Source organism: Ostrea edulis, chromosome 2 (genome assembly GCF_947568905.1).
Source record: "Ostrea edulis chromosome 2, xbOstEdul1.1, whole genome shotgun sequence".
NCBI lineage: Eukaryota > Metazoa > Mollusca > Bivalvia > Ostreida > Ostreidae > Ostrea > Ostrea edulis.
Window position 1 is genome coordinate 33,289,161 of NC_079165.1, and position 15,821 is coordinate 33,304,981.

The 15,821-nt window shown below is 35.7% G+C and overlaps 2 protein-coding genes across 4 annotated transcripts in view; both read right to left on the reverse strand.

The window, feature by feature from the left end:
• Positions 1-5,474: 5,474 nt before the first annotated feature.
• LOC125680473 (multiple epidermal growth factor-like domains protein 10) overlaps positions 5,475-15,821 on the reverse strand; it is a 35,860-nt gene continuing 25,513 nt past the window's right edge. Inside the window, exon 9 of one of the 2 annotated variants that reach the window (XM_056153786.1) lies at positions 5,475-6,672. In XM_056153786.1, coding sequence (XP_056009761.1) covers positions 6,599-6,672 — 74 coding nt within the window. In that variant the 3' untranslated portion in view covers positions 5,475-6,598. The remainder of the gene's footprint in view (positions 6,673-15,821) is intronic. The other variant, XM_056153787.1, reaches the window with a different exon arrangement.
• Positions 6,897-15,821, reverse strand: part of LOC125680474 (uncharacterized) — an 18,609-nt gene continuing 9,684 nt past the window's right edge. The window contains exons 3-5 of one of the 2 annotated variants that reach the window (XR_008799896.1): positions 11,007-11,070; positions 9,584-9,799; positions 6,897-9,350 (exon numbers count right to left, since the gene is read on the reverse strand). Coding sequence is in view for 1 of the 2 variants with exons in the window: in XM_056153788.1 (XP_056009763.1) it covers positions 9,187-9,350; positions 9,584-9,799 (380 nt within the window). In the remaining variant the exon portion in view is untranslated. The remainder of the gene's footprint in view (positions 9,351-9,583; positions 9,800-11,006; positions 11,071-15,821) is intronic. The other variant, XM_056153788.1, reaches the window with a different exon arrangement.

The window sequence follows — 15,821 nt, forward strand, 5'->3', positions numbered from 1 at the left end:
AAATTTTCTGGAGAGTCTGCTAGTCTCTCAGTATTTGTCTGGACAAAATCATGTTAACACCCTGACTTTATAATAATCTTAACTTTTATTCCTTGAGTAAAACATTTATTTACGAATGGGCCTTCTCCATTTCAAGAGATTTGAATTGGCAATGACATAATGAGCGCAAGGAACAAAGCCCGATTTTTACAAGATATTTTAAACTAATTTAGATGCAATGTTACATGTATGAAAATAAGTGTTTGGCAATGACGTGATTTTGACGTCAGTAATTACGTCAATCCCCTTTGATTTTAGCAGTTTTAATCCCCAAAAAGTGCATCTTGTTTTCAATGCTTATTGAATTTTACCTTCATTTTTATTGGGTCACTGGGGCGAATGTCGGAGGAGTTATTGTCAAGATCACTGTCGGCGTCCCACTTTAAGGGGAAAACTTTTTATCTTTACTATATCTTGAAGCAAAGGGGCCATAGCTTTGATATTTTTCATGACCAAGCTTTGCATTTGGTACGAAGGCTTGATTTATTTTGAAGGGAGAGGGTAAGTCGTGCTTCCCATCGAGCTGTGTTGTCTTCCGACAAATCTTGTTGATATGAGTACAGGAAATGTTTTTGCATGTCTGCCATAAACACTAATTGGTGATAATACATGTTAACTGGGATGCATGAAGTTTTTGGTCGGCGTCCGTGATCGCTGCATTAACAATTGAATATTTTTAACTTCATGATAACTACCACTCCAATTCTATTTAAATTTGGTACGAAGCATCTATAGGATGAGAGGGACATAAATTGTAAATTGGAGGACTCCTGCAATCCTGGGAGCTTAAGGGCAGAGCAGAAATTGTCAAAATTGACCAATTTTTAATTTTTTTCTCTACAACCACACGTTGGTAAGAAAAACTAAATTCATGATTATGTATCCGAAAGAGTATGGAGCGCCAAATTAACATAAACTCAAATAATTGAAGATATCTTCAATTATTTAAAGATATCATCAATTCATTTGATGCGCGCAACAATCGAATTAAAGATATCTTCAAATAATTAATGAATTGATGATATCATTAATTCTTCAGCTGAAATGATGCGCGCTTTAATTGAATTAATGATCTCTTCAAATGAATTAATGATATCAACAATTGAATTAATGTGCGCTACAAATCAATTGAAGAGAGCAATAATTGATATAATGCGCGCATTAAATCAATTGATGAGAGCAATAATTGAATTGGTGCGCGCATTAATTCATTTGATGAGAGCAACAATTGATTTAATGCGCGCAGTAATTCAATTATTGCTCTCTTCAATTGAATTAATGATATCTTTAATTCATTTGAAGAGAGCAATAATTCTTTTAGAGAGAGCAACTATATAATTAAAGATATCTTCAATTCAACATATCCACAATTGAATTAATGATATCTTTAATTAAATTGTTGCTCTCTTTAAAAGAATTGATGGGCGCATTAATTCCTTATACAAAAGCACTGTAAATGAATTAAAGATATCTTCAAGTGAATTAAAGAGATCATCAAATTATTTATACCGAGCTCTAAATTAATTATTGCGAGCAATATTTCTACTAAATTGATGCTCATCAAATGAATTTAAGAGAGCAATAATTGAATTAAAGCGCGCATCAAATCTATTATTGCTCTCATTAATTGAATTAATGCGTGCATCAATTGAATTGAAGAGAGCAATGATTGAATTAATGCTCGCATTAAATCAATTATTGCTCTCATTAATTCAATTGATGCGCACATTAATTCAATTGATGAGAACAATAATTGAATTGAAGCGTGCATTAATTGATTTGATGAGAGCAATAATTGATTTAATGCGCGCATTAATTCAATTAAAGAGAGCAATAATAGAATTGATGATATCTTCAAATAATTGAAGATATCTTCAATTATTTGAGTTTATGTTAATTTGGCGCTCCATAAAAGAGCCCTACCAAAATTGTATTTTATGATCCCCGGGGTAATGGTTCTGACCCCAGGGCGGGGCCAAACCTGATATAGTGTTTATGTGTAAAACAATTAAATGATATCTTTAGTGCTATTAATAGTGAAGTGAGTATTTAGAAAGAGGATGTAGTCCTTTTAAACAACATTGTAAATTTGATGATCCCATGGGTAGGGGTTTTGGTATCAGGGTGGGGCCAAAATAAATTTGGTATGAAGCATTTTCAGGACAGTGCTAACATAATTGTAAATTTCAGGGCGGCTTCTGCACCCTTGGGGCTTTATCGGCGGGTAAAAACTGTCAATAATTTACCAATATTCATAAATCTACAACTTCTCGTCTGTAAAAACGAAAACAAACTAAATGCATAGTGATGTAGAGCAGGAAGACCTACCAAAACTGTAAATTTCATGATCCCCGGGGTAGAGGTTCAAACTCCAGGGTGCGGCCAAACTTGGTACAGTGTATATATTGTGTACATGTGTTAAACATTTTTTAAATGCATATTTAAGAAAAGCAGAAAAGGATGTGTCAAATTTGTGAATTTCGCAACCCCAGGTTGCATGTATTGTGTAAAGTCTTCCATCAATATATAGTTACTTTCGGAGACATTTAAGAGACCTATACTGTTACTGAATATTAGAATCTAGCTTATATATGCAATATAGTGCTCTTGGTTTGTTTATTAACCCACTGTTGCGGTTTTTAAACTTCGACGTTTTGATACGATGCAAAAGAATGTAGTGTGTCGCAGCTTGATGATGGCTGATACTAACTTAAGTATAGTCCTGCAACTTATGACTTAATAGGAGGAGTAAGCATCCCTTGTCGACCAGTCACACCCGCCTTGAACCCTATATCTCGATCAGGTAAACGGAATAATCCGCAGTCAAAATCAGTGTGTCAAAGAACAGCCTAACAATTGGTGTAAACACTTCAGACAGCATTTGACCCAGTGACAGGTTGTATTGGCACACTAGAACGTTATAACGAGGATATAATTTGTGGAATGCTGACTTTAAACGAGACTGTTGAAACCCCTGTAATATCAACTTGTTCGTCAGTAGCCCTGTATAAGCTTGTGACGGGTGTATAGCCTACATAAGCCTGTGACAGGTGTATAGCCCTACATAAGCCTGTGACGGGAGTATAGCCCTTCATAAGCCTGTAACGGGTGTATAGCCCTACATAAGTCTGTGACGGGAGTATAGCCCTTCATAAGCCTGTAACGGGTGTATAGCCCTACATAAGCCTGTAACGGGTGTATAGCCCTACATAAGTCTGTGACGGATGAATAGCCCTACATAAGTCTGTGACGGGTGTATAGCCCTACATAAGCCTGTGACGGGTGTATAGCCCTACATAAGCCTGTGACGGGTGAATAGCCCTACATTAGCCTGTGACGGGTGTATTGTATGTACCGTTTCCCGGTATCGTACTCTTGTTTCCCATGCAGTCATTCCTAACATTGCAACGAAGAAGATTCACTTTTGGTGCAATTATCCCCACACTATACATCCATATTCTAAAACCAGAGAAACAAAATTCCGATTAACGTGACACAATTACTTTATGTTTTAACATTATACATAAAATATTTACACGATTAAAAGAACTCATGAATGTTTCAATACGCGTTTTCTATTGTGCATCCGATAATGAAAATTTAAACCTACATGTGTACGCGTATCAGTGGGTTCAATGAAGCCAAGATTCATATATGGGTGATCAATGTACATGTGTTCCTTTTGGTTATTAAAAGTTGAGATTTATTAGGATTATCATAAAATCAACTGTCCATTTATTTATTTTTACCATTGTTCAATAAACCTCAGATCACTTTTTAATGATTTTACTGCGTTGATGATATCATTCTCGATCAACACCAGTGATGCGTTATTTACAAAGAGCTTTACACTATCATTAATGTAGCATTGACATATAACAAAAACAAGGACGACCCTAACGCGGAACCCTGTGTAATTCCAGAATTAGTATTACTACTATAGAAATTAAACCATCGAGGATTACGTTTTGCATTCTTTCCAATCAGTCATTTTCAATGCAAAGAATTAGTTGTTCCAAATTATCATAATTTATATACTAATCCATTGTGGAATTATAGGCTTTGTTGTTTAATGTTTTTTTCCCCCCTTCTAACTCTAACTGTAGCTAAAGTTCAAACCAACAGAACTATGTGTATGAAAAACTTTTATCTATGAAAGTTTTATACATTTATCAACCTTTTGACGGGAAAATCCAAATTACATCAAATTGTAATTCAATTAAATAAAATCAAAGATGTTTACAATCATCTTTACACATTTTACCCCTACGAATTTACTATATGTATATAATCCAATCAATAGCAAATTCAATTTAATTCATTTATTTACAAATTCGTGATTTGAATAAACATCAATCCACAGTACCTGAGGATGCCTGTATATTCAACATATGACTAATCACAGACCTGCTGGTCGTGGGAAGATTTAAAAAAGGTTCCTCATATATTGTCATGTAAAATCTGTCATCCCAACCCTGCCCTCCAGGGCCATGATTTGACCAAAGTTGAATATGCACTACCTTACGATGCTTGCCTATTGTTGTCTAGTCATGGCCCTTCTTCTTAAGACCTGTTTCCAGGGTCATAAAACTTAGACGGACTCACTTTTGATCTAGCTCAGTATAACTTTTTTCACTATATATTCCTTTTATGAACGTGAGACTTAGATCAAAAGTAAGCTTAAGAAGTGTTTCCCTCATTTGTTACTATGTAAAAAAAAAAAAAAAAAAAAGATTTCTAAAGACATTTCCTATATATCCCCATGTAAAACTTTGATCCTATCCTACATTCTGGGGTCATGATTTGAACAAACTTGAATTTGCACTACCTGTGAATGTTTGCATATTAATACATGAATGACTAATCATGGCACGTTTGCTATGGGAATAAGTATTTAAAAGATTTTCCCCAATTTATTCCCACGTCCTACCCGTGGGGCCATGATTTGACTAAACTACCTGATGATGCCTACATATCTATGTGACTAATCATGGCCTTGCTGGTTTTTGGGAAGAATTTGTTTTAATACTTCCTATACATCCCAATGTAAAACTTTGATCCTGTATTATGGCCCCACCCTACCCCCGGAGGCCATACTTTTGACAATTTTAAATCTCCACTCATTATGGAAGCTTTCAAATAAGTTTTGTCTTTTCTGGTCCAGTGGTTCTTGAGAAGATTTTTAAAGACGTCACCATAGTTTTACTATTTCTTAAGTATCTATCATTATGAAAAAAATTTGACCCTTCATTTGAAAAATTTTGAATTTCCTTCACCCAGGGATGCTTTACATGACAAGTTTGGTTGAAATTGGTATTGCGGTTCTGAAGAAGAAAAGTTAACGGACGAACAGGGAGACCGACGCCGAACAGAGATAAGGAAATGTCACTTCCAAGAGTTTTCAGCTCAGGTGAGTTAAAGATAACAAACAAACAAACAAATACAAACTTATTTAATTTATCATCGATACATAGATTTGTAAAATTCAGAAGAAGACAAGTAAAAACAAGTGCACTCCTGATTCTCTCTCGATATCAAGGAAAACTTTCATCCCATTGTTATCGTAGCACTTATCATATCCTATGTAAATCTCAGGCAATCAAAATCTTTATTTGCTAATTGGATAACACATGTTGTGATACATATCTTTCAATCAACCTAACAAAATACATTCAGTTTTACTTGTAACAATTATACACCCCGTATATTGACCCATTGCGGTGGCTCAGTGGTGAAAATGTTTGCTTCGTGACTGTAAGGTCATGGATTCGATTCCCACTCGTACCCAGTCCGCCTCCCAAAGACGAAATAATAGGTAGTAACTGCTATTTCGTGAAACGATTGGCATTTAGAGGTGAGAGTCGCGGCTCTTTTTGATGCGACCTTCAAAGCCGCGGTAGGTGTTGGCACAATAAAACAAACCCTCACTGCTACATTCCTGTCCCATTTCTCTAGTCATAGGATTACTCTTAAAAATAACCACCCACTGTTCATTTTAAAGCAAGTACTTACATTGATATATATGCATCCATTTGTCCATTTCGTAAAGTCTTATTTTCCAGTTTCAAATATTTTAACACTTTAAAGAGAAAATCCCATCGTACAGAATATTTTTTGTAGAAATCATGAAAAAAAAAACCACCCAGAATATGCAGAATCTCATTTATATTGTTTGCAATGTTCAAAATTACTTTTAAAAAGTGTAACGTTTTCAAGTATGTACAATGTATCTACCCTTTATATACGCCGTTTGATTTTCGTTAATACATACACGAGTGACGATAACGAACAGTGATCAATCGCATAAATCCCATAAGGGATACAAAATCACAGAAGAGCAAACACCATAGGTGGGATCAGGTGCCTAGGAGGAGTAAGCATCCCATTGACCGGTCACACCCACCGCAAGCCCGATATCTTTATCAAACAAACAGAGTAATCCGTAGTCAAAATCATTATGTAATTACAGATAAAATTCGACGATGCTAAAATGATGATAATTATTAAATTTGGTTCCGATCAAAATCTAATATCTCATATTGATGCCAGTCATCCCCCGTCATTGTCGATGTTCCGGTTTCAATCTCACAGCCGGGACTTTGAGGTTTCTCTTTTCATCCAAGACGATACCGCCTGTTTTAGTAAAGCAGAGAAGACTGTATTTAAAAGTGAAAGGACATTTGTAAAGAATCACTTTGCTCCCTGTTTTCGGAAATTACATAAAAGATCAATGATTTCAGTTACCTGATACAAATGACCGTAACAATGATGACAATAAGGACAAGCACAGATACCCCAACAATGACGGCAAGCGGACTAGACCCGGTGTCCTCCACTGGCCGCACTGCTTCTAGACAAACAAAACCAAAAAGTACAAAAATTGTACATTTTATGCATAGCATATCAAACCTGAAAAGTGTGTGCCTGCGTGCGTGCGTGCGTGTGTGTGTGTGTTTTGAGCTATATTAATATTGTATGTAAACATTAACGTAAAAGTTGTAATTGAAAACGAGTAATTATTGCTATTTTTCACTTAAGCGCATAGAAACTATAGGTAATTTTGCGCTTTATAAATGAATAAAATAATAATAATATAAGCTACCAATATTTTTGTTTTATATTCTACTATTTAGTTTTTTAAAAAAAACTAACTAAATTAATTTTTTTTTAAAAACCAACATTGTAATGTAATTTACTTTTTGAATTCTTCAGTCAAAAGGCAGTTTCATAATTCCACTTTGCCTTAGTTTTAATTTGCTTTTCTTTTTATTTGATTTATTTAGTTTTGGTATTTATTGTCCAGAGGAATTTCATGTTGTTCGTGTCGTTGATTATCTTTAATAATATATATCCGAAACGCGGTTATTCAATATCGGCCATGAAGTTCACAAGCCTGGTTTAACATGGTGGTACCCCCACACGGAAATGCGCACAATGTACTGTACACTGTGTATCAATATCGTCCTTCAAAGCGATATAATGAATAATTATACAGCTATTCCACTGATGGCGATATTCTCGACGATCTGGCAATAGTGCTAAAATATCGCAAGAAACAATTTACCAACCTTAATTTTGCATCAGATTGTATTGATTGATTGTATATTGTTTTACGTCCCTCTCGAGAATATTTCACTCATATGGAGACGTCACCACCGCCGATGAAGGGCTGCAAATTTAGGCCTATGCTCGATGCTTATGACCATTGAGCAGGAAGGGATATTTTTCGTGCCACACCTACTGTGACACGGGACCTCGGTTTTTGCGGTCTCATCCGAAGGAACGTTCCATTTAGTCGCCTCTTACGACAAGCAAGGGGGTACTGAGGACCTATTCTAACCCGGATCCCCATGGAATAATTTTAGAGAAGATGTGGTTAGTTGATTGACATAATACAGTGTAGATATTCCCCCGTGCTTTTTCAAACTGTTCAAAGACTTTCAACTTAAGATTTAGACATGTTTTGCTAATTAGAATGTGTAGTGCAATCTCAATGGATGTGAATTCATGCAAGGCATGTGTTATCGATGCAAAGTGCTGTTGAGAGTTTCACCCGCGTCAATATGGAGCACACATCATCAATTCATTTGCTGCGTACAGCAATTCAATTAAAGATCTCTTCAAAGAATTAAATAAACGATATCTTTAATTCTAAAACATTGCGCGCATTAATTGAATTGTTGATAGCATTAAATACATTGCTATAATTGAATTGTTGCTCTCTTCATAAGTATTGATGATATCAACAATTAAATTGATGCGCACTACAATTCAATTAAAGTGAGCGATAATTTAATTAAAGCGCGCATCGATTCAAATAATATGCGCAATAATTGAATCATTGCTCTCTTCCATTGAATTGTAGCGTGCATCAATTCAATTAATGTACGCAAAAATTGAATCATTGCTCTCTTCAATTTAAATAATGCTGTCATTAATTCAATTGATGTGCGCAATAATTCTTTAAGAAAGAGCAATTATATAATTCAATTTTCGCACATCAATTGAATTAATGATAGCATTATTTAAATTGAAGAGAGCAATAATTCAATCATTGCGTGCATTAATTGAATTGATGCACGCTACAATTCAATGGAAGAGAGCAATGATTCAATTATTGCGCGCATTATTTGAATTGATGCGCTCATTAATTGAATTATTGCTCTCTTTAATTGAATTGATGAGAGCAATTATTGATTTGATGCGCGCATCAATTTAATTATTGCGCGCAAAAATTGAATTGTTGATATCTTCATTTAATTAAAGATATTTTCAATTATTTGTGTTTATATCATTTTGGTGCTCCATACGTTAACAATCTTTAAACTGCAATATGCGCACCACACTCTTGCACCCATACATTGCAATGTTCCCTCCACCCCGGGACACAACCTCTTTCATAGAAACCAGTCTCAGAGTGAAAATTCTCTACACTGTACGCTACATATATTTTTACAATTATGAATATATTTTACAAAAAGGGTTGTACATATCGATCATGATAAATTATCAAATCCTAAACAACTCTTGCTGTTACAGCAATCAATTCCAAAGAGACTTCACTATAAATGACTGTTCATCACCACCAATTGCCTTAAATGTCTTACTCTTTTGCCTTAAATGTCTTACGTTTTTGCCTTAAATGTCTTACTCTTTTGCCTTAAATGTCTTACGCTTTTCACATTTATTCCCAGTCCAGCCATCTTTGCAACTGTAACAATCCCCGCTCTCAATCCAGCATCTATTACCCCGACAGTTTTCTGGGCAAGGTTTGTCACAGTATAAACCGTATGTCCTTCTCTGTTCACATCCTGCAAACCATCAGTTTAACTACAGTGAAAAGTCAAGAATCGGAAGATTTTTGAAATCACCTTATTATACTAGAAACTGATAATTACTTGTTTCATTTACAGTTGGAAAAAAACACCTCTAGATCTTTATACGTAATATATAAAGCATTTCAATACCTCACTGCCTTCGAGATGAAATTGAAACATTTTAAGATTAAAACATTTTTATTGCATTTTCATTCTATACTTCTTACCCTTTACTATGACCTCGCAAACTGGAGAGAAAGCCGAATTTGTACTACCAGATGCTGCATTATGGAATATTACGTAACGTGCAAAGACCTGACAATTTCCCTCCAAACCTATTATTGCACGGCTAGGGCCAGCATCCTCAATGCACAGAAAGCCGTTTTGCCACCGAGTAGTATTGGACAGATAAACTTCATAATTGTGAACTTTCCCTAGAATACCTAAACGTTAAAAGAGAAAGTTAAGTGCAGACGCTTGATCATGACAAGTTTTGTTTTATATACAAACAAATGGGACAACAAAAACCGACTGTTGTACATTCCACTTCCTTTGTAAGTTATTTTGACTACAAATATATTGTCAGCCTAGTTGGTTGAACGATTGAGAAATTTGAAGCTTTGAATAAATTTGGTATTACACTGAATCTATCAGCTGGACTGGAGAGGGGATATTCACTAAGAAGATGGCGATACACACTAAGTCTAAGAAGATGGGAATAGACACTAAGAAAATGGGGATAGTCACTCAGAAGATGGGGGTAGACACTAAGAAGATGGGAATAGACACTAAGAAGATGGGAATAGACACTAAGAAGATGGGGATAGTCACTCAGAAGATGGGGATAGACACTAAAAAGATGGGGATAGTCACTAAAAAGATGGGGATAGTCACTAAGAAGATGGGGATAGACACCTTGGAGGAGGTAGGCATGGCGGTGAACGCCACCACCACCTCCACCACCCCGTTCTAACCGATCTTCTTTTCCTCTTTCTACCCCCCCCCTCCATAATGTCGTAGATTATCCAACACGCATGTGTGTGTGTGTGTGTGTGTGTGTGTGTGTGTGTGTGTGTGTGTGTGATATTCAAATTGTAAATCGATTATGGGCCGGCAAGAACATTCTTTGATATAAAATTGGAGAAGACGCATGCGTTTCTGCGGGAGAGGTGTGTTTTCTAACTGATAAAGAATGACGTCTTTTAAATATTTCTTTCTTTTTTATTTTTTATTTATTTATTTTTTTTTTTTTTGGACAAGAATTATTATGACCACGATAAAATAAAACATGGTATATGTAAAACTTCCGACAAGAATTTTAAATATCGAGACTTTTGCAGTATACATTCCGCACAGTGAGACATTCTATAATTAGAAGACAGAAAATGCGGGGTGTGCCACGCCATCGATCTGTAGGTACATGGATTTCACTATTCTCTTTAGAGAAGTCGAGAGGCATAGCCTTCATCGACTGCTCTTCGCAAGCATCCATATTTTGATTCTGGAAAACGTGTAAATGCCGGAGTCGGTGACGGTTTATGCTTCAACCGACGTTTCGACTCAGATGTGGCTGGATTTACGCAATAGACAATTTGTTTTCAAACATTTAACAGTAATGCTCAAAACTGTCACAAAGAAATCAACACTTACTTGCTTTTAATCCATTTTCAACATGTCCCCATTTTGCAGTATACATTCCGCACAGTGAGACATTCTATAATTAGAAGACAGAAAATGCGGGGTGGCACACGCCATCGATCTGTACGTACATGGATTTCACGAGAACTGATGTTAAACTATTCTCTTTAGAGAAGTCGAAAGGCATAGCCTTCATCGACGAAGGCTATGCCTCTCGACTTCTCTAAAGAGAATAATGTTAAACTTGATCATTACATTGGGTATTGTAAAAATTATGCCAAGATTTTCGTCATATGGTAGGTTTGGGGGGGGGGGGGGGGGGGGGTTACAGCCGTATTTAATGATTATTTCTGTCCAAGTTGTGTTACATTGAATCCCGAGAATTTTAGAAGTAATCTAATTTTAAAAAACCAGACACCCGGAAAGATCATGTGATGTTATAAATATAATCAGGCGCGTTGCATTGCATCGTGTATTGTAAGGGTGGAGCCGGAGAAGAAGTTGGTTTTACAGTTGTATGAAAATTCTTATCTTGGAATATAATCTGATGATTATATTTCCACTACACTACTACTATTTAAAAAAAGGTAAGGAACCAGCCTATAAATTGAAATTAAAAAATGTCCAACTTTCCCTGTAATGATAGCGGGAAAAGAACGATGTCAAAAATAGTGTGGAGTTAGTCCCCATCTCCACCCCCTAGTGCTACGTAACTCAATGCAGGTCGAGCTGTTTAATACATTACAATTTGATTTTAATAATGATAATAATAAAAATATTTTCAAAATATTGAATCGCACGGGGGAAAAAAAACAACCAACCCAGATTTCAACAGAAAGATTACAGAAGATACGGATTCCATATACATGTAAATGTAATTAACATTGTCCAGGCGCGGATCTATAGAAAATGTTGGGAGTGAAAAAGTGGTCTAAAGTGTTGAAATTGTGAGATGTATTTTGTATTTTTTATCGTCTGCATTGGGTCTTTTTAGGCTACCTACCAAATAAAAACACTCTTTCAAAACGAATTTTAAATGACAAACGAATTTACAACGTATATTGCTAAGAGGTGTGATTAATTCACACACACACCCTTTCAAACTAAATTTGATGAATGTTGAAAATAATAATCGGTGGGTTAAAATCGATGTCGGATAACATACTAGTAAGCTTACAGGAGTTTTATCCCTCTCCTAACTGCTTGAATTTATAGATTTTTATTCCACAATCAATGCAAAAATAATGTTCCCGGAAATATATAAATTCTATACAAAAACAACAACCACACAATGGACACATAAATAAAATCAATGACTAAACTTATTTTACAGTCACATTATTTTTCATTAATTACATAAAACCCCTTAATTAATTGGCACTTAATCACAATCAGATATATTAATATAATAAATCCTTTATTGACGCTATGAATTGTGGACAGCAACCTGTATTCAAGGGGAAATAACTCGAGCTTCATTGTGAAAATGTATCCCATTTAGAGGTCTTCTTATTCAAATATAAGACCATGTGACTTTACGGAAACTGCCAAGATCAGAAATTTTCACGTGCAACGTCACGGAAAAGAAATTATACATAACTGATCGACTGATCGGACAAACGCATTTTCGTATGGATCGATCGGACAGGCGTAAACTGTTTATAGCTTGCTGTTGACTGTGGTACACTGCGAATTAAGTTCAAATCTTATGTAAGACTAGATGCTTTATTGAGCTACCAATAAATAGTTGCAACATATAATTAACGATTCTTTTCAGTTAGTTCGTTCATCTCCGGATTTGATCAAAATTGCTCTAAATATTTTACCACTCTTCCCACTGGAATTTTCTCGCGCTTTATTAAGTGGCGCCCCCTAATTTCAATTCCTGAACCCGTCCCTTGTACATCTTTATTCTCGATAGAATTTGTACCTAGCCCGACCGATCTTTTCGCTCAATTTTTACACCGATTTAGCTATGAAAGTTTGAAAATCCGTTGTTTTACAATTAGACTAGCTACATACATGTATTATAAAACGATAAATAAAAATCACGTCAAGTTTTGAGAACGGAAACTCGGGTTTTTTGTTGGTGTTGTTGTTTAATTCAAGAATAGATAACATATTGCTTATTCATTTGTTTGACGCATGAAATGAACATTTTCTCGTCTTCTTTACGACAACTATTAGTCTTAATAGTCATCGTAAAAGAATCGTCTAGAAGCCAGAAATTTTATGGACACTTTGAATAATTTCTAATCGTTCTGTTGAATATTTGGCATGAAGAGATAAATTTTAGCGTTTTCATAGATACGAACACAGACAACAAAACAAACAAGAGGCCCATGGGCCACATCGCTCACCTGAGTCACCTTGGTCCATATCAGAAGATTTTCCATATCTATTTGCATGTAAAACCGTAGTCCTTATTATGGCCCCAAACCTTCCCCTGGAGGCCATGGTTTTTGCAAACTTGAATCTACACTATGTCAGAAAGCTTTCACGTAAATGTGAACTTCTTTGGCCCAATGGTTCTTGAGAAGAAGATTTTTAAAGATTTTCCCTATATATTTGTATGTAAAACTTTGACCCCCTATTGTGGCCCCATCCGACCCCCGCGGGCCATGATTTTAACAATTTAGAATCTGCATTATATAAGGAAGCTTTCATATAAATCTCAGCTTTTCTGGCTCAGTGGTTCTTGAGAAGAAGAGTTTTAAAGATTTTCCCTATACATTTGTATGTAAAACTTTGATCCCCTATTGTGGCCCCATCCGACCCCCGGGGGCCATGATTTTAACAATTTAGAATCTGCATTATATAAAGAAACTTTCATATAAATCTCAGTTTTTCTGGCTCAGTGGTTCTTGAGAAGAAGATTTTTAAAGATTTTTCCTATATATTTGTATGTAAAACTTTGACCCCCTATTGTGACCCCATCCGACCCCCGGGGGCCATGATTTTAACAATTTAGAATTTGCATTATATAAGGAAGCTTTCATATAAATCTCAGCTTTTCTGGCTTAGTGGTTCTTGAGAAGAAGATTTTTAAAGATTTTTCCTATATATTTGTATGTAAAACTTTGGTCCCCTATTGTGGCCCCATCCGACCCCCGGGGGCCATGATTTTAACAATTTAGAATCTGCATTATATAAGGAAGCTTTCATATAAATCTCAGCTTTTCTGGCTCAGTGGTTCTTCAGAAGAAGATTTTAAAAGATTTTTCCTATATATTTGTATGTAAAACTTTGGTCCCCTATTGTGGCCCCATCCGACCCCCGGGGGCCATGATTTTAACAATTTAGAATCTGCATTATATAAGGAAGCTTTCATATAAATCTCAGCTTTTCTGGCCCAGTGGTTCTTGAGAAGAAGATTTTTTAATGACCCTACCCTATTTTTACCTTTTCTTGATTATCTCCCCTTGGAAGGTGGCCTGGCCCTTTATTTTAACAATTTAGAATTCCCTTTACCTAAGGATATTTTGTGCCAACTTTGGTTGAAATTGGCCCAGTGGTTGTTGAGAAGAAGTTGAAAATGTGAAAAGTTTACAGACGGACAGACGGACAGACGGACGGACAGACGGACGGACGCCGGAATACGGGTGATCAGAAAAGCTAACTTGAGCTTTTAGCTCAGGTGAGCTAAAAACAACAAAACATCTCTTAAATGCTTTACTGAGACCATTTGCAGACTTTGTATTGGTGTTCGTATTCTCAATACATAGAAAAAGATAATAATTTATTGAACATTTGTTTTGGTCATTTTCACCCAACAGTAAATTAAATGCGATTTTAGATAGAACCCTTAACTATATGCCCAATTTCCCCTTCACAACAAACTTTCAAGTCCTATAACAAATTAAATATTCATATGAATACTTTGTCTTACGAAAATTTATCAATAACTATGGGGCGTTCGTGAACAAACCCTTCACCCTAGTTTTTTAAAAAGCTTATCTGAGGTGAAAGCTCGTGTGATATGGGTGCTGCTTTAGTATTTAGTGCTCTCTTCTTTTTTTTATTCCAATGGTCTTTAATTTAATTCAAGAATTTATTTTCATAAAATGAAAAATTAGAATGGTTGATATTAAAGCATTTACTGTCATTACAAATAACACTAAGACTGTGCTTTGTGAGTGAAAAGCAGGGCAAGAAAGGAGTGAAAGTGTATGCTCTTCTTTCAGAGAATATCTGATTTCTTAAACGTCACCGAATTATTACGTCACAATGTACAGCACGTCATAAAGTGTACGACGTAACACACTCTCCCTTGCGACTAAACATAAACATACCGTGCGCTTGCTTGGAGGCGATACATTAGATAAGAGTAAAGCGAATGGAAAATCAAAAGAAGATGATTTCTGGACAAGTTTTCCGTTCTATGGCAGACGACAAGGATTCGAAAAATGATTTTGTACCCTATGAGCAGGTTAAGGACACCATCTTGAAAATTGAAGTTTTAAAAGCTGCAAATGCAAATGTTTCTTTATTCCTGCCGTCATGGGCTGACGATGAATACTTCATGCAGTTACACAAACCAAAGAAAATAAAGAAGAGAAATGTGTTTGAGACAAGCATGCAAACTGGAGAGGCAGTGCTGGAGAAAGAGTCACAAGACAAGACAACTGTTGAGAGCTCTCTGAACGCAGAAATCGGACAAATCAAACATTCTGTTCCTGAGATCAGTGGCGAAGAACTTGGTATAAAAACAGAGGATGTTGCAGCATATATCCTGAGCATTGTCGAAAAGGCATGTGCAATAGTTCTCCAAGATATAACAGCCCAGAAACTAGATCAGGATGACGGCAGTGTAATGATAGAAACAAA